At 34.7% G+C, this 20,004-nt stretch overlaps 1 protein-coding gene and 1 pseudogene across 1 annotated transcript; both read right to left on the bottom strand.

Moving 5' to 3' along the window:
- The window catches only part of LOC149553967 (serine carboxypeptidase 24-like), a 34,392-nt pseudogene extending 21,512 nt beyond the window's left edge, over positions 1 to 12,880 (bottom strand).
- Positions 12,421 to 15,122, bottom strand: LOC149553966 (F-box protein GID2-like). The gene has a single exon (XM_089789304.1). The coding sequence runs from the start codon at positions 13,740 to 13,742 to the stop codon at positions 13,239 to 13,241; it is 504 nt and encodes a 167-aa protein (XP_089645430.1). The 5' UTR covers positions 13,743 to 15,122; the 3' UTR covers positions 12,421 to 13,238.
- Between the last annotated feature and the right edge of the window lie 4,882 nt (positions 15,123 to 20,004).

Below are 20,004 nucleotides of genomic sequence, written 5' to 3'. Positions count from 1 at the left end.
GTATGAAACCATTGAGCTCAAACTTAAGGTTCTTAGAGGCTCCAAAGCGAGGTTGAACCTGGATTGACTAGTGCTTGTGGCTAACAAGCATTGTAGTTCAGAAGTTGATGATTTCAAACAATACTTATTGTTGAAAATTGAAGCTTGTATGCAAAAATTATGGCCTCTGGAAGTTGAGGTATCTAAAAATATGGTTATGGTTAACCCTATGCAATAAAAAGGAAAGTAATATTTAATCAAGGTTTCGTCAGCCTCAAGAGTTAGGGCTAATTTCAATGAAAATTTGTGCATATAAGGAAAACTTGTTTTGATATCTAGGCAGTTATGGGTGTTAGTTTGTGGCTCTGTGTTGAAGAATATTGTAAAGAAATCACCCATGTGGTTTTTCATATTGTATTTACGAAATTTTGTAATTCCACATTTTTGGAGATAATAAGAAGCCCATTTTTTGTTCTTGCAAAGATTTTGTTGTTCTCTATTTATGTGTGTATTTGTGGTACTATTAAGGGGAGTACCCTTCATCAAGTGGTATCAGAGCAGGAGTTCCTAATGTGTACATAGATCGTCGACTATGAGGAAGTTTTTACTAGGACCATGGTTTGGGATGAGTGTGTAGATAGATCACTAATTATGAGGCAGTTTGCATTAGGGTTTTAGAAAAAGCACAAAAATGCCTACACGAAGGGAAATAGGTGGAAGAGATGGAGGTGTTACACCTAAGGGTTTCAAAGCCCTTGAGAGACAACTACAAGAATTGCAAGAACAAGTGCGCAGAGGGATAAACCTTGTTGTAAGATATGAAAGTGAGGATGAAATAGAAGAAGGAAAAATTGATCAAGAAGGAGAAAATAAAGTTCTAAACCTAGAAGAGGAAAGGCTTTTTAGGGTCATGTCCAAGATTGGAAAAGGACCTAAGTTTGAGGTTCCTTAATTTTTGATAAATCTTAACCCAAAGGAATTGATCGATTGGATCAATGAATTAGAAGAATACTTTGAGTGTGAAGATATTGAGGATCCTGATAGGGTCAATTTTGTGAAGGCCAAACTAAAGGGTCATGCAAAGATCTGGTGACAGGAGATTTATTTGGAGAGAAATAGAAGAAAGAAGAATAAAATCACAAGGTGGGATAGGATGATAAACAAATTAAAGTAACAATTCATTCCCTTGGGTTATGAGCTTGATCTGCTAAAGAAAATACAAGGGTTAAAGAATGTGGTAAGATTTATTCAAGACTATAGGGAAGAGTTCTATCGAGTTCTTATCATAACAAGCCATGCAAAACTAACAAGGAGAAAGTTTCTCGTTATCTTAATACATTGAGGCAAAGCATTCATGAGGAATTGAGTTTGGTCCAAATGAATGGTATTGAAGAGATGTATTATTTTTTCCTAAGAGTTGAGGAAAATAAGAACAAGAAGTTTGATAAAAAAGAATACTCATAGAGGTTGTGGTGGAAGATTTGTTGAGCGGGCTTATGGAGGCCAAAATGAAGATCTGAAGAAGAAGGATGAGGCTAGTGGTAGCAGTCAAAACCATAGGAAAACAAATCCAATTATTTCCATGATTAGAATAATAGAGATTAGAGAGGAAGAGGAAGAGGAAAAGGATCTAGAAGAGGAGGTTTTTGTGGAACATGTTTTCACTAAAGAGAAGAAGGGCATAAGGCATTTGAATGTCCCCAGTGCTAAGGAAGGATAGATAGGATAACTAGAGGCCAGATCAGGGTTATGCATGTTAATGAAGATGCCAAACCATCATATTCTGAAGATGCAAAAAGAGGAGAAATCCTTGTTAAAAGAATAGTCTTGCTGAGTGGTGAGAATGAGCCTAATCAAAGGAGGATATTGTTTTGCACAAGGTGCAAGTGTGAAACTAAGTGTTATTATGTGATCATTGATGGTGAAAGCACTGACAATTTGGTATTAGAAAAGATGGTCTCAAAGCTCAAACTCAAGAGGTAAAAAAACCTACATCCATATTGTATTTCCTAGGTGTAGGATGACCACAAGGTCATGATCAATGAATAGTGCCAAGTGAAGTTCAAGATTAGAAGCTACCAAGATGAGGTACTATGTGATATCATACCTATGGACATATACCTGACGTAAGGAGGGATATGAATAGCTAGGGCCAAAGGCATGCGTAACTATCCAACCACCTTGTTGAGTAAACACAATGGAAGAAAACACACAGAGAACAACACCAAGGAGAGAAACAAAAAAATACTTTTATTGATTCATCAAATTATCAACATAAATGCCTAGCTATAAGGCCTTTTGGGTTACAGCCAGATACAAAATACAACTTCAAGATCCATGATCCAACTTCAAATTCACTTTCCCAAAAACATCTGCTCTGAGGTCTCTAAGTCCTTAACTCCCTTGACTCCATTGTCTAAACTAAACAAAACACCCTTATTTATACTTGCCAAAATGGCTTACAAAGGATTCTAGATCATTACATAATAAAAAGAATGACCTTAAAATATTTTGCACTCATCACAAGATAATATCCTATCATTAAATTCATGATCCAAATTTAATACATAAGTCGGCTCACACTAAGAATCAATCATGAAAAACTCAGTCAAAGAAGGAATCAAGCATCAGTAAATATCAAGTTCACTCGACACATGAAGGAACACTCGGCCAACACTACATAGCTCGGCTAATACTGGATGACTCAGAAGCAACTGGAACTCAATAGTAACTGGAACTTGGCAATAACTGGCACTCGACAGTAACTAGCAGGATGAACAAAAAATGAGCAGGATTACAAGGCAACCCAGGATGCTCTTGCATCAAAAAACTAAGGTTAAAAGAAATGATTCTCCTAAATTATTGAGATGTCACAACCTGAGTTGAATCCAACTCAGATTGAAAATCCATGTAGCATCTTCAACTAGTTTGTTCTTCCAGTTCACCAAATATTCATAGTAATATTTTCCTCTTATGCTTTTACCAACTCTCTGATCCAAAATATGTTCAACCTCTTCAATCTAATTCTTAGGATAACATCTAATACAAAAACTTCATCATATGACTTGTGATATTTATGCAAATCAACAACATTGAATATAGGAGACATATCCATGTCATCAAGTAACTCAACTTCATAAGCATTACCACTGTCAAACTTCCTCAAGATCTTACAAGGTCCAAACTTCTTCATTTTCAACTTACTATATGTTCCAATAGGAAATCTTCATTTCTTCAAATGAACCATCACCTCATCAGCAACTTCAAAAGCATCTTGTCTCCTAGACTTATCAGCATTCTCCTTATACCTTTGATTACTTTATTCTAACTTCAACTTCACTTCCTCATGCAAAAACTTCATAAAACTAGCAAATTCTTCCCCTTCAAGACTTCTCTTCCCTTCACTAGAAACATCCCTCAAATTTGATATTTCTCTAGGTTGTATTCCAGTAATAATCTCAAAAGGTGTTTTTCATGTACTCCTATTCATAAAATTATTATGTGTAAACTTAGCTTATGCCAATATTATGTCCCAATTACTCAGCTTATCTCCAACTAAACATCTCAACAAATTACCCAAGCTTCTATTCACAAAATCTATTTGACCATCTGTTTGTGGATGAAATGTAGAACTAAACTTCAACTCAGTTCCATCTTCTTCCACAAAGTCCTCCAAAAATAACCAACAAACTTATTGTCTCTATTAGAAATAATACTTTTTGGTAATCCCATGCAATCTAACAATCTCTTTGAAGAAAATCTCAGCAGCATGCACAACATCTAATGTCTTCTTGCATGGTATGAAATGTGTCATTTTAGAAAATCTATCCATAACAATAAATATGGAATCATAACCTCTTATTGTATTAGGTAACCCAAGAACAAAATCCATACTAATGTCACTCCAAGGTTTCTCAAAAACAAAATTAGGTATATATAATCCAGTATTCTGAATTGTTGAAAGAAATGGTTGATTTGAGAGAGTCTAAGTCTATATGTTGTACTAGTAGTATTTGTTGACCCTATGGCAAGACATATTGTCAATTAGTGACAAAACACTTAAATCATCCAAGAAGGTTGGTTAATACTATAATCGAGCTTTCCATAAGACAACATGCTTCAGTGTATCTCAAGCAAATCAAGGATATCCAATGTAAACCAAGCTCTACCATATGAACCAAGTACAAAGTATAAACTAAGTTATCAGTGCTACCAATGTGAACCGAGTTCAAAGTACTCACTGAGTTCCTAGTATGAATCGAGCTTCCAATTCAAGTCAGTATGCTCCAATGTCACCCGAGTGCCCCAATGTTACCTGAGCATCCAATATTACCTGAGTGCCAAAGTATCATCGAGCTCACTATATTGCCCAAGCATTAGCATAACAAAAAAGTGTATGGCCCAAGCATCAATATTTAGCCAACTTGAAGGTATAATTTGGTTATTATGAAGATATATCTCGTGTGAGCTAACTTGGTATGGAGATAATGTTTGATAGATATATAAGGAGGGAAAGTTAGTTTGTCTAATATGGAATATGAAGAAAAGTGAGAAATGAATAAGTAAACAAGTTACAAGCGAATATGGAGCTGATTGAGTAAGCAGGCTACCTAGTAGTATAAAGGGAAAAGTAGAGACTTATCCATCACAATTAGGTGATCATATTCAAAGGATCTATTTCAGCAAACAGAGTTGCAAAGAAAAGATCAACCTACCGATTCATCCTAATAGGTGCATCGATCAAATCCTCTAACTAGGTAGACATGGCAGTCCTTTGTTGAATCTCCTATTAGAGTAAATACTTCATTGTATTATAAAATCCTTTCACAAGGTGGATCTAATAGTCCTTCATACTCCTAACAAAGTAGATCATCAGAAGTGATCAATTTTAAGCGCTAACAAGTCAACTTTATTTTTGTAGTAGTGAAGCATTGTGGGTGCCATCCCCACCCCAATTTTACCGTCTCCTTGGAGGGTTTTTGTAGTATCCCTTGCTAAAAATGACTGATTTTAGCTCAAGGAATATTGTCAAAAACTTGTATGCTTCCTTTCAATGCTAAGAAATTTAGAATGTTCTCCAATGATATTACAATGCCTCTTACAATAAACTAATATGCTAGGGTAGTTCTTTTGGTATTTTCAATGCGTATACATGGAAATTAGATATGGAATGCATACCTACAACCAACTGACATTTTGACAAACAATTGACATACAACTAGTATGATGATCATATATGCTATGGACCTTTCATCAAACAAATGGTATGCAACATGTATCTTCTTTATTGAATTCATTGTCATGTACAATGTTGCTATGAGTTTGCCAAGACAAATGGGCTTACAATAATGACTACAATAATGCCAAATTCTGACTCTAAATTATCACAGCAAAATCATATGCCTAAAAATTACAAAGTTAACTACTAATAGTTGCAAGAGGAACCTAATAATAGTGATGCCCAAGAATGGAGATGAATCAAACATAAATACTATAATGCAACATCATTATTGCATACTGTAGTAGCCAACAATAAATGTATTCTCCAATTTAAGTACAAATAGAACTCTTGAACTAAAGCTCTCCTGATTACCAAATTTAGTGGATATTTTAGCACCTCAAATGGATGCAACACTAAAGAGTTGATGTTCTCTAATGGCTAACTGAAATCAGAAACCTTAGTTTCTTCTCCCAAGTTCTTATCAAATGCAATTCACAATAATTGGATGATTAACAATGAAGCTCTCCCCTCTAATTATTATTTTCCTTCACCCTTATAGAAGGAAATAAAATATTATTTAATTGCATTCTCTAGAAGCTTCCCCCTTTCCAATACAATAATTAATTGTATTTTTAGAAAATGCACTCTCTAAAAGCTTCTCCCTTGCAAAACAATAATTAATTGTGCTTGTAGAAAATTAAGTTAATTAAATATAAAGTCACCTTTTAATTTTAATTTTTTAATGACTTCATAAGAAATTAATTTAATCAATTTCTCCTTATTTCTTCACTTAGCCTTTGGAGAATGTAAAGGCTAAGAACTCCACTAAGATGCTAAAAGATGGGGACATTATAGTTCTTGGGTTACCAAGTATTGTGTCAAAGTGTTATGGAGTTGATTTCTTTATTGTGTTATGTTCATCCATGATAGTAGATTAGATAATCTAATAAAGTAAAACAAAAGTATTCTAAGTGTGAAAAGTTCAAGTGGTTCTTGATTCACCGCCCTCCCCACCCCCCTTCGTCGTGCTTGTTTGTCATTACATTTATAACAGTATTAGCACCTAAGAAGAATGGAAAATGGAGGATGTGTACAGATTTTTGAGATATCAACATCACAATCAAGTACAGATTTCCATTGCTACGGATGGATGATATTATGGACTATTTAAAGGGAGTTGTTATTTCACAAAGATAGATCTAAAGAGTGGGTACTATCACATTTGAATCAAAGAAGGAGATGAATGGAAGATGACCTTCAAGATAAAGGAAGGATTGCATGAGTGGTTAGTCATGTCTTTTGGGCTAACCAATGCACTGAACATTTTCATGTAGCTCGTGAATGAGTTACTAAAGGAATGTATGAGTAAGTTTGTCATTGTTTACCTAGATGATATTTGGATCTTTAGTAATACACTAGAGGAGCATATAATGCATATTCATAAGGTGTTTGAGAAGTTGAGGGAATATTTTTTTTGAAAAATCTAAAGAAGTGTTGTTTTGTGAAGGAGTTAATGTAACTAGGATTTGTAGTTTTAGTAGAAGGTCTAAAAATAGACCTTGAGAAAGTGAAAGGCTATCCTTGAATGGCCTACTCCAAGGAGTGCAATAGAGGTAAGATATTTTTGTGGTTTGGCTAGCTTTTATAGAAATTTTATCAGAGGGTTTAGTAGTACTTGTGAACCCTTGACTAAAATAATGATAGGGAATAGAAAAGAGTTCAAGTGGACTGTATGAGTAGATAAGAGTTTCAATTTGTTGAAATGGAAAGTTACATAACAACTTGTATTAGCACTTCCATATTTTAATAAGGTGTTTCAAGTAGACTATAATGTTAGTGGTAATGCAGTAGGAGCTATTTTCAACTAAGAAGGTAGACCTATTGCTTATTTCAGTGAGAAGTTGCATGATACCAAAAGAAATTATTATATCTATGATCGGGAATTTTATGCTATAGTTCAAGAATTGAAGAAATGGAGAAGCTATATTCTTCCTAAGGATTTTTTTGTGTATATTTATCATCAAGCTTTGTAATATTTGAATAGTTAAGGAAAATTGTATCAACAACATTTTAAATGGGTTGAGTTTTGGTAGAGTTATATATACTTTTTGAAACACAGGAGTGGGAAGTCTAATAAAGTTATAGATGATCTTAGTAGAAGATAACTTTTTCATGTAGAGGTATTGGAGTCAATAAGGTTTTTATAGGTGTGTTTTGAATCCATATGTGAAAAACTATACATATGGGGCAAAACATGACAATCTCATATGTGACAAAGATCATAGATATTTCTTTTCAATTCATATGGAAGGGAGATTGACTAAGGAACATTATAATAAGGAGATGGAACATAATGAGGGAAAAAATGATGATAATGTTTATAAGAGATATACATTGAACTACATGACCAAAATCAGGTTTTTGACAGAGGAGAGAATTTGAATTCATTTTGGGGGCCTAGGTCCACCAAATAAAGTGTGAATTTGTCTTCTGAAATAAGATTTGTAGTGACTTTATAGCCCAAAATATAATTGGATTCTTGCTATGCCCACAAAGAGAATACATCCCTAGGGAGAGCTTGTTGGAGCTTTAACAAATTTGGAGTTCCATATAATGATAAAGCCCTATATTATAGCCTCCTAAACTTTATCCCCAATAGTTGATGAGATGATGAAGCAAATAACATGGGACACAACCTTAGATTACTTTAAGGTTAAAGTTGAAGAAGTAAGGAGGGAAGCTTAATGACAGGAACAATCAGGATTCTATGAGCGAAGGTTTCAAAAATGTTGGAATTTCCTCCTACTATAAAGATGATGTTGATTGAAGATGAAAATGATCAAAATTTGAAAGTCTAAAAAAGACCCAATTTAGACAATATGATTTCCAAGCTGTAGTCAAAATCTTAGCTTTTCATGGGGTGTTTTGGGTGGTTGATCAAACCGAAATCCAAAAGATAGGTAGTTGTTATTTAATTATTTGATTAGTTTTTTTCAAAGGGGTTTTTATTAGGGTAGTGTCTTTTCACCCTAAAGAGGTGTGAAAGAAATTCAACTACATATATGAGTGGTTTGAAATTTAAGGAATAAACATAATATCACAATGTAAATCATCTTTGTACGTAGATATTTCAATATTAATATAAAGCCAGAATTTTGTCTTTCTATCAAAGTTGTGGTTTAATTATTTAATTTCATTAGTCCTTTGTGATTTCTATCCCCAGAAGTAGAAGCTATTTGAATCATCATATGGAGAAGTTATTTATGATTATAGTACAACTTAATTATTAGATTTCATATAACTGTGCATATTAATTCTATCTCATAGGTCTTTTCCCAGTGAAAGTTAAATTTGCTAAGATTAATTGTAGTGTGATTTAATAATCAAAGGTGTAGAAGATCATATCAATTGACATATCCATTCAAGGAGTGTAAGTAAAAATTATCTCCCAAAGTTATACATAGTCCTGATCAAGGAAGAATTTGGCTTTGTTGTCCAACAGGAAGATGACATTGTTCTATTATTATATATTGAAGTCTCTAGATCTAAAAGAGAACCATAATCATAAACAACAATCAACTTGTAAAGCATTCAATATTCTTAATACAAGTTCAATAATTAGAGGGTAGGTTATAATTATGAAGCACACAATTCAATCTTTCGAGACATCATTGTCATCTTGAGAGATTACACAAAAGTTCACATACAAATATAATACAATCTACTATAAAAAGCTTTAACTAGGAGACAATATTAAAGTATAGGCCTACCCACCTTGGTTCTGCAAAGCCTAAAAAGTAGGGAAAAGGATCGTAATCAATCATTCATGTTAGTTGGTTAAATCTCTTAGAAGATTTGAGCATTGAGTTTTGCATACTCATATTATTTCCCAATTTGCTGATTTGAGAACCAACACATGGGTCAATGAGTTTGACTCAAGAAAAACATAGTTTGATCCTGATAGCATTATCACAATTTGACTTGTTGTGAAAGATACTTGCTACATAAGAATTGATGAGCTTAAGGTACTTTCTAATAAATGATTCAGAAGGCACTACACTTGTTGATAGGTTTTGCAAATGGGATTGCAAGAAAAGTAGGTTTAATCATAGAGAAAACTCCATAATTAAGTGCACTCAAGCTATATTACTAGGATGGAAACTTCCTAAGAAGCCCTAATGCTTCACCTCTTTGAGAATCACCTAGATGAAATGAGTGCTAAATGTTCCATTTATTCTCATGAGAAATTGGTTCATGTGAACCACTACTCAAACTACACAATTGAATCCTAATAGTAATATCACACTTTGACTTGCTGTGAAAAATATCTCCTACTTATCAATTGATAAGCTTAAGGGGTTTTCTGATGAATATTTCATAAAGCACAACACTTGTGGAAGGTTTTGCAAATGAGGTTGCAAGCAAAAGGGAATAACCATGAAGGAAACGTTGTGGTTAAGTGCATTTGAGTTGGAGTAGTCCTGGGATGGGTGACCTCAGAAGTCTTGGTGCTTCACATTTATGACCATCATCTAGATGCAATGAGTGCTAAGTGTTTCATTCATTCTCATGAGAGATGGGTTCATGTTAGCTTCTACTCATGAAACATGGATCAATGAGTTTGATACAAAGAACTACTCAATTGAATCATTATAGCAATATCACAAATTGACTTGATGTGAAAAATATATGTTACTTGTTAATAATGAACATTTAAAAAGTTCTTGAAGAGCTAAGGCCCCAACATTATAGGGGATGAGATATGGGATCGCATCCTAATGAATTGACGAAAATGGATACCCTTCAGCCTATAATTCTTATCCGAAAAGATTCAGCCTAAAGCTCAAACCCCTATAAAGGAGAGCTAAAACTATATAAACAAAAAAAACTTCCATATAAAAAATAATAATAAACACTGAGAATATATATTAAAGTATATCATATTACCTACTGAACTGCTGAATTCTTTACTAATAAAATTGTCCTTCTTTATTAGATAGAATCTATTTCCAAAGACCCAAAAAAAATCAACTTGAAATTTTTTTTTTTTTAAATTAATATTTTGAGGAAATTGTTCAAGACAAGCCCGATGTATTTTATTCATCTGTTCTGCTAACCTCGGTCTTTTGTACTGCTTACCGCCTTTTCAAGCATAAAAAGCGTATTTTATCAACCCAAAACACCCATTAGAATTTCAGCGAAGACAATGCTTTAAAAATTGCACGGAGTCATTTAATTGTTAACCACCCACCAGAAGTGTGTATATATATATAAATGGATAGAACAGAATAGTTATAGATGTGTGTGGAATCGAATATAAACATAGTAAAGAATGAATTTCAGATTCTATGGTAAAAATACTGTGAGCATTTATGTATTGTACGTGAACGTATACTATGTCTTCCAACTCTCTCTTTCTTTTCCCTCTCAGACAAGTTGGTTGTGCTGAAACGACTGTAAAAATGCCTCTAGTTTGAAAGCCGGTTCCTTTATTAGATGGTATGAGTTTTTCACAGTATGATTATCAGAATTTAAATGTGATTATAATATATGCTTGTTTTTTTCATAGATGGATTATAATAATAGAAACTGTGTATGCTTGTGTATGTGCAAATCGACATTTTAGATGGCACTCGGTGATCCATTATCATAAAACTGGAGAAAAATGAATTGTACATAGATTAATATAAAATCTTACTGTTACTGAGCATCCCATTATACTGTTCAGACCAAAGCAATAGTCATGAGAGTTTTTATGAGTCAATTTTTCATTTTTAAAAGCAAATGGAACTGTGTCGTCTGTCATTCCTGTGTTACCTTTTCATTGTTTGCTAAAATGTGCCATCCAATTGGGATGTCTTACTTTTTATTCTGCCTTCTTTTCCTGATGCAGACGCATATGTTATCCATTACAACTTATTGAATCAAGAACTGTTATCATAATACACTAAACGTTCCCATAATGGCTATATGGAAAACATCTAATAGTTGTCTGGGTTGACTTGGTACATTTAGAACTTTTAAATCATTTTTTAATATATCTTTGTAGGTGAGTGAAGAGCTTATAATTAAGGTTTCAATTTTTTAGGTACTCAGCAGATTTCTCTTAATCATAATTGCAGGAGGCAAAGAGGTTTCAATTTTTTGGGTACTCGGCAGATTTTTTTTATAGATCGTAATTGTAGAAGGCAAAGAGGTCAAAAAGTGTCAGTTCAAAACATTCACCAGTACCTACTATGTTCATGCTCCAATAGTCGCTCACTCAGAAAACACGAGTACTTGTGAATTCTCTTCCCTGCTAAATCTGCATTATTTCTTTCATGCTTCTCTTTGATGCTCTCTCATCCTCATGTTCACAGAGTAGGAGTGTGATCCCAATGTGAAAAAAATACTGACAATCTAATCCAGAAGCACTTATGAAAAAAAAAAAAACTTACCTATGATTAAATGTCCTATAGTGTTAATGAAATATGACACAAATCTCAATTATTAGTACATGTGTGATGGGCTATTAGCATAAGTGTTGTATTTTTTTTGGTTTCCTTAAGGAATGATAATTGAAGGTAACTATGACAAAACTATCACAGTTATTAGACCCCAGGTCTCTCTCCCTACTTTAAGACAAATTTGGGAAATTCTATTGCAACTTCTCTTCTCCTACTTGTTAACAAATTTGAGAAAAAATGGAGGAAATGTCCAATGCACAAGGGCATATTTCTTTCTTGCTTTTCTTTGATGCTCTCTTCATCCTCACTACTGCGGAGTAGGAGTGTGATCCCAACATTGATGTGAAAAAATTACATACAATCTAATCCAGAAGCACTTTGAAAAAAAATACTTGCTTATGATTATATGTCCTAGTAATGTTAATGAAATGTGACAATAGTAATGCACAAATCTCAACTATTAGTACATGTGTGATGGGCTATTAGTATTAGTGTCGTATTTTGTATTTTGTTGCCGATCCTTTAAGACCGATAAGTGAAGGTAATTATAACAAAACTATCACAGTTATTAGACTCCAGGTCTCTCTCCCTACTTTATAACAAATTTGGGAAATTCTATTACAATATCTCTTCTACTTCTTGTTAACAAATTCAAGAAAAAATGGAAGAAATATCCAAAATGCACAAAGACATCTGTTATGTTTTTTTTTATTGGAAAAAAAAAAGCAAATTACAATAGGAAGAATAACAGTTGAAACTTCGAACTACAAGATATAAAAAAATAAATTTATAATACATAAAATAGACAACCTTGTAGAACAGCATTAGCATCAGCTGAGCCTTGAACCAAAGCAGGAGATACACGAGACTGTATAGACAAGGGCTGAACATACATATGAAAGACAAATTACATTCCAGAAGTATTTTTCCAATATTCTACATTGAGCGACTATATGTAGCTGCTCTCTTCCCCTATTTGTTAACAAATTTGGAAAAAAAGGAGATGTCCAATACACAAAGGCGTCTGCCATATTCACATCACATCAATGCAGAACAGTCCATGTGTTGGGGGCGCCGCCCACAGCTGGATTTAGCATTCATGGCCAATTGCAAGGTTCCTCTTTTGTTGACGTCTGCCAGAATTTGTCCCATTGGAAGAAAAGTGGAAATAGAGACAAATGAGACCTACTGTTTGGTACGCAGCAGAATCCCAAACAACAATCTGTAAATCCATTATGAGATGCTATACGGCACGGCATGCATGATTTTGGAATTGCAATCCATTTCCAGAAAGTATGATGCCATAGAAAATAAGCCCAAAGAAAAACAGTGATCATCCATGTAAATCAAGATTAGGCAGGCCATTGCCATAAAAACAGGGATTTGTTGGCTGAAAGTTGTTGTTTTCCCCAACAAAAGAGAATTTATTAGAAGAAATTTGCTTTCCCCAACAAAAGTACTTGATTTTTTCCCCCACGAATTGTAAGTGAAATGACAGATTTCTATTTACAGAAGAGAGTTCATTAGAAGAAATGCACAAGATCGGTAAGTAGTATGGATTACAATTAATGGAAATGGGTAAGACTTGAGTGTCATGGTATGTGCAAAAAACTGTGGACCTTGTGCAACGGCCGTGGTGTGGAGATATTGCCATGGCAGGAGGCAGTTGCAAATGGGCCGAGTTTCTCGAAGTATTCAACGGAGAGCAGAGACAGAGAAAGCTGAACTTGGTCTGCAGTCCAGACGACATTGTTGTCCAAATCTTTATTGTTGTTGTTATTGGAATTGGATGCAGCAGATTTATGTCTTGTGCAGATAGGATGCAACCACTTGGCATACAAGCGCCTGAATCCACCGAGAACATTGACCACACTTTTGAGGCGGCCAATACAAATCCCTGAAGCAGGCCAATGTCTTGTGCAGATCACTTCCCACAAATTGTCATCCATGGCTGCCATGTACCACCGTTTACTCACACAAGACGCCACAGCCAGACTATGGGCGTCCAAATGCTTGAAGATCTCATTCATGGCGTCCACGTTATCAACCACCTGATCACAATTCGTTTTCTTCATCGTTTCCAAATCATGGGCCATGGCAAAAGATCATGCAAAGCCCGCCCAAGAAGCGCAAGATGATGGCCCAATGTGTAGAGAAAGAATGAATACCTAAGAAGATGATGCAACGAAAGTCAAGAATGCTTATGCAAAGATAGAAAGCAAGAATGCCCTAAATGATGCAGAGAAAGAAAGTCCAATGATCGATATAAGCAAGCACGCATGTTCAAGATGATATAATGAAAGAATGCAAGAAAGCCCTAGATGATGCAGAGAAAGAAAATCTAATGATCAATGACCAATATGATGATAGAAAGACATCGAGAATGTTCAAGGTGATGAAAAGAAAGAAAACAAGAATGCCCTAGATGACGCAAAGAAAGAAAGTCCAATGATCAATATGATTAAGGAAAGAAGGCAAGAATGTTCGAGGTGAAGAATGCCCATGATGATGCAAAGAAAGAAAGCCCATTATGTAAGGAAAGAAAGCACGAATTCCCAATGTGATGGCTTTAGTCTCATATGTATAGTGAACAAGAAAGAAGGAAAGAAGATCCAAGATCAATATAGAGTGGCACTGAAACTCAAATGGAGCATTTAAAATGAGCTTGAAGGATCACCCAAATTCCTCAATGGACCAGCATCAAACACCTTTAATGGAGGCAACGAAACAAAGCAAGAATTCTCGGAAGTATTTGATAAAGCACCCAAATCCTCTAATGGAGGCGGAGAAAGAAAGCAAATATGCCAAAGATGATACAAGGAAAGAGAATACAATAGAGAAAGAAAACCTATAATGCCCAAGAAGATGCAAAGCAAGGATACCCAACACTGAAGTTGATGATAAGAATACCCAAGATGATGAGAAAGCGAGCAAGAATGATCAGGATGATAGAAAGAAAGAGAACCCAATATGCAGAGAAAGAAACCAAGGATGACCAAGATGATGAAAGGAAAGAAAGCCCAAAATGATGAGAAAGAGGGCAAGAATGATTTATGATGATGGAAAGAAAGAGAACCCAATATCCAGAGAAAGAAATCAAGGATGCCCAAGATGGTGGAAGGAAAGAAAGCCCAAGACAATGAGAAAGATGGCTACAATGATTAAGATGAAAGAAAGAAAGAGAACCCAATATGCAGAAAAAGAAATCAAGGATGCCCAAGCTGATGAAAAGAAAGAAATCGATACAGAGAGTTCCTCAATCTCAACAGGATCATATAAAAGGAGCACCCTAATCCTTCAATGGAGGCAAAGAAAGAAAGAAAGGCGGCCCAAAATGGGTGGGAACATAGCTAGGGCAATGAGGGAAGCGAGAACAAGGGAAAGGGAAAGTTCCTTTCTTTTACTCGTTCTTGTGTCGGCACAAGTGGTCAGCAGATTGGACGGGCAAAGGAGGAGGCTGCCCACAAACAAAAACAAAATGGGCAAGTCAAAGTTTTATCTGTGGAGAGAAATCCAGGGCTCACAAGATGACACACGGCAACTACCAACCTCTGCTGCTACCGACTTGTCGTTTAACTCCTCCATTAACTCCCCTCACATGACTCCAGTTGGGAGAGAGAGCAGTCGACATGTGTATGTTGTGGTATTGTACGCAATTTAACGTACGTCTAATCAAAGTGAGGAAATTTTGCATATGAGATGGAACGTATGTCTAATCAACTACCTGTCTTTTGCAGGAAAGCGTATCGTCTAAAATTAATACAATACGGGCCAGGCAAACACTGCCCTCTTTCCAAGGCTTTTTCACCCGGAGATCACGCGTCCAAATTTGAAATTCGACCCACCCTCTTCGACCAGTCGGCTCCATTTATTATCCTTTTTCTTATAAATTGCTGGTATCATTAGTTGTCTATGCTGGTATCATTAGTTGTCTAGTATTTTGTAATGTTTGGGAAAAATCATCATTGGTCTTTTAAGTTTGGTGATTAAAGTAATGCTTTGACTAGTGGATGAGGTTATAATCATCTTTTTATGTTAACTTTTTTAATTTTTTAATATCAAATCCAAGGTGTTGAAGTAACTTGGAATAAGGTTTAAGAATATTTAAGACTTTTTTGATAACTTTACAATGATAATATAAGGGAGAGGAGCAAATAGGGGAAACAACCTAGTAGCCATTCGGACTAACTTCGTGCACCTACATTTCCTAATCCGTACATCAAATTTTGTCAATTTTTTTTGGTGAACCTTCGTAGGTGAGTGAAGCACTTAAAGCTAACCTTTTGGCTTTTCCACATTTAGGAAGCTCTTGGTAGAACTCGTAGAGTGTAAGGTGGTCTAAAAGTACTATTTTAAAATGTTCGCCCAATACCCACCACTTAGACCCCCAATAGTTGTTATAGTACTTTTTGAACAAGTGGACCAATCAACAATCAAGAAAACTAGAAAATGAAAAAAAGTGAATGACTATTGGTGTTCATGGTGACTTGTCTTGGCATGTTTGTAGCCTAATAGGTGTGGTGTTAGTGGATTTGTCAAGAGCCCACACTTGACCACCTCGAGCCTAATATGTGTAATGATCATTTGAAAAGTAAAGAAAAATAAATAGGGTTAATATAATGGTATTATATGAACCAATTAGCGAGAGTATTAGTTTAAAATATGGATGAAATAAAATGTTAAGTTTATTTATTGCTGAGCAATCAATTCGTATGTCTCACTAACAGATTCTTGCATGTGTTATAGTGGGTTGCTTGGTACAAATATGCCACTTGTGTTGACCTAAACACAAAACATGTACAATCATATAAATATAATCATATTGTGGGTTGCTCAGCACAAAAATGTCAGTTTTGTTGACCTAAACACAAAGCATGTCCAGTCACATAAATATCATCATTTTACCCTTAAATGAGGCTTGTCATTTCAACCACAAACTACAATACAATCAAAACATTGCAACATGGAAGTTCATTGACCCAAAACTTGTACACATATGTCATTACAATGCAAATATTAAGACCTCTAGTGCCTATGTAGATGTGACCACCCTAAACTATTAGACAAGACCTTGTTTCATCACTCCAACTACCTCGTTGCTTCATTCCACCTCAAGTGTACATCTTGTGGTTACTTCAACATTAAACCACCTACATTTTCAAAAACAACTTGTGTAAGATCACCAATAAACATTCAAAGGCAATCAAATATGAAATAAAAGGCATCAAAATTCAAATTGATAGGAGTACACAAATTAAAGATTCTAAACCAACACAACAATCTTTCAACATACAAGTCAACTTCAAACCAACTCATTCATCTTATTCAATACCCAATGACAAGTAAAAGGAAATAGATGACAGTGTACAAAAATCAAAGTTAATCTTTCAGGTATGTATGCATTTATTATTGCTTTCTATTATTTATATATTATCTTTGTTTTTTATAAAGAAAATAGGTTTTGAAGGGTCCCTGAAAACCTTTACAATGCAAGAGATTAAAACATTAAAAGACCAAGCTAACAGAAAATGGAGCAGAAAAAGGACAACAACCAAAAAGTCCAACGAGAAAAGCCATCAACAAAAGAACAACCTAATACAACACAAAAGAGACAAACAAAACTAGGAAAATAGAACTAGGAAAGCCTCATTGTTGTACCAGAGATTTCTTCTTCTTTCTGGCTCTAGTCCTTCTCCTTGGGCCATCTATCTCAGCTCCAGCACCCCCTTCTTCTACAATGATCATCTCCTTTTCCATTCACATGCCTTCCAATATTCTAATTAGAGCCTTGAGGTTTTCATTGGAGGCTTTCAGGATATGGTAGCTCTGGTTAGCTATGCCCCACAGAGTAACTTGAGAGGCATCCACTTTATTTGTAAGATCCAACACTTTAGCTTCAAGGCCATAGAAGGCACCAAGGTCCACATATTGGTTGGAGTCATTACTCTCCCCCTCCCATGTGGTCTTCTTTCCTTCTAGCAAACTCATTCTTTCGTTAATCTCAACAATCTAGTGGAAAAACCATTTAATGGACCTAAAGTTGTCCATCACGTTGTTATTAGCACTGTTGAGAACATTGATGTTGTCTTCCTTGCTAAAGTTACTCATAATCAATATTGCGAGGTTGATGAGCTTCTGGGATTCCACCCTCCCTTTCAGGTCCTCATGAATTTGTAGGTTGATAGTTTCTCTGGCTATGCTCGTGCGAATTTTATCCATGTTCATGTTCATATTTTTCTAAGTTTCCACCCTTCCTTTAATAAAGGCAGTAACCGTCACTGTTTTATCTTTCATCAGATCTTCCACGGAGTTGGTGGGACTCTCATACTCCTACTAGTCTCCCAGGGCAAGATTGTTGATAGGGTTGTGTTCGTTGTCCTCTACATATTCTATAGTCTCCTCTTGAATTGGATGCTTCTTTTCTTTGGGCTTCTTTCTCATAGCCTCTTCCTCCCCTTCTGTTTCCATCTCCTCACCTTCCTCCTCTTCATTCCCAGATGACGACTCCCTTCTTTTCTTCTTCTGGGGTTTCTTGGTATTTTCATACTTCCTTTGTCTCTTAGCCAAGCTTGTCTTCCTTGCAGTGTATAGAACCTCCATATCTATGTCCATATCATCCTTGCTAGAATTGAGATCATCTTCAGACTTAATAGGGTTACCCAGAGGAATTTTGGTAACCCTTTTTTGTAGTTGAACTCTGGAAGCTTTCTCTTTGGAAATTTTCTTCTTACTCTTGCTCAGTTCAGAGTCCTCATCAATGTCACGGCCATCATTGTCCTCCTCATCTGAGGAATCTTCAAACTCATTAGAATCATCTCCTTCACCCTTAGCAAGCCTGGTCTCAATGAACTTCCCTACATTGTTAGCTTTAATGTCCTCATAAATAAGAAGCATGAGGCCATTATGAAGAAGGGGATCGGTAATACTTCGGTCTCTAACCCCATTAATGTTATTGTTCAACGAGGAGTATAGATAAAAAGGAATTGAAATTTATATTATCTTTGTTGTTTTATATTGTTTTCCATTATTTCTCTATTATCTTTGTTCTTCAATTCATTTCCATTAATCTATCACTTCTATTGTTTTCTTCATGTTCATTTTTCATAATCCTTATTGGTTGTTTCACATCCTCACATTATATTTGAATTCCTTAACATTCAATTCACTTGTACTTTATATTTGTTCTATATCATCCTTATTGTCCAATTCATGTTCAGATATCTATCCTTTCTATTGTTTCTTTCATTATTGTTTTGCTAACAATTTTCTATACCCTTACTGGTTGTTTCACATCCTAATGGTTTGTTTGGATTCCTTGACATTCAATCCACTTTTACTTTTCTATTGTTTCAATATTATCCTCATTATTCAATGCATGTCCAGTTGTCTATTCTTTCTTTTTTTGTTAGAAAGGTGTGTTTTGTTAATTCAAATTTTTAATAAACATGCAACTATAATTCACATTATCTGATAGTAACCTTTTCCTAGTTTACCGATATCTTGTAATAGTAAAATAATAGAGTAAATAATAATAAACCATAACAATAGATTGTTTTGCTTCTTCCATCTTTCTATGTAAACCATTTTACTTTTGACTAAATTTAGTGAATTTGGCTATAACACAATAAGCTTGATCTTCTCTGTCATCATCTAAAGTCTTTACATGTTAATCAATTCTTTGCTTTTTGATAACACATAGTTCTCTAATGATTTTCTTTTGTTCCGAAGAGACTCATACATGTCACATGTACTATTTAGATTCCTCCAAGCCTTTGTACCAATTAACTTTGTAGATTTCCTTTAGATTGATAGCATTATATTTATTTGACAACTCTCTTCTTTTTTGATAGAATACTACTATTCTTCGATAAGATATAATTGCTTACCTATTATCTTTACCTCTTCACCTATTAAACTAACTTAATCTTCCCATACAGTTCTTTGACATCAATGAAAAAAAATTCTTTAAAGTCATTATTATCATCATATGCCAACATTGTTTCCTTTGTATTCATTTCACTTGTGGTTTTCTCTACCTTTATTAGTTGTTTCACATCCTCAAGTTTGTTCATATTTCTTAACATTCAACTCACTTTTAGTTTTCTCTTATTTCTCTATTTTCTTGTCAACAAATTTATTTCCAACTATCTATTCTTAATGAAATTTCCCCCTTCTTCATTTAATTTTTCAATTTTTTAAACCCTTACTAGTTGTTGCTCATCCTTATGTTTTTTTTGGATTTTTGCGCTATCAATTTAATTTTACTTTTCTATTATTTTTCTATTATCATTGTTGTTCAATTAAATTCCATGGATCTATCCTTTTCTACTATTTTCTTCTTGTTCATTTCTACTTCAA

Source organism: Cupressus sempervirens, chromosome 6 (assembly GCF_028749045.1).
Source record: "Cupressus sempervirens isolate cs-2001-9-10 chromosome 6, ASM2874904v1, whole genome shotgun sequence".
NCBI classification, from domain to species: Eukaryota; Viridiplantae; Streptophyta; class Pinopsida; order Cupressales; family Cupressaceae; genus Cupressus; species Cupressus sempervirens.
Note: the sequence above shows the minus strand (reverse complement) of the source record. Positions and strands in the feature narration are given on the sequence as shown.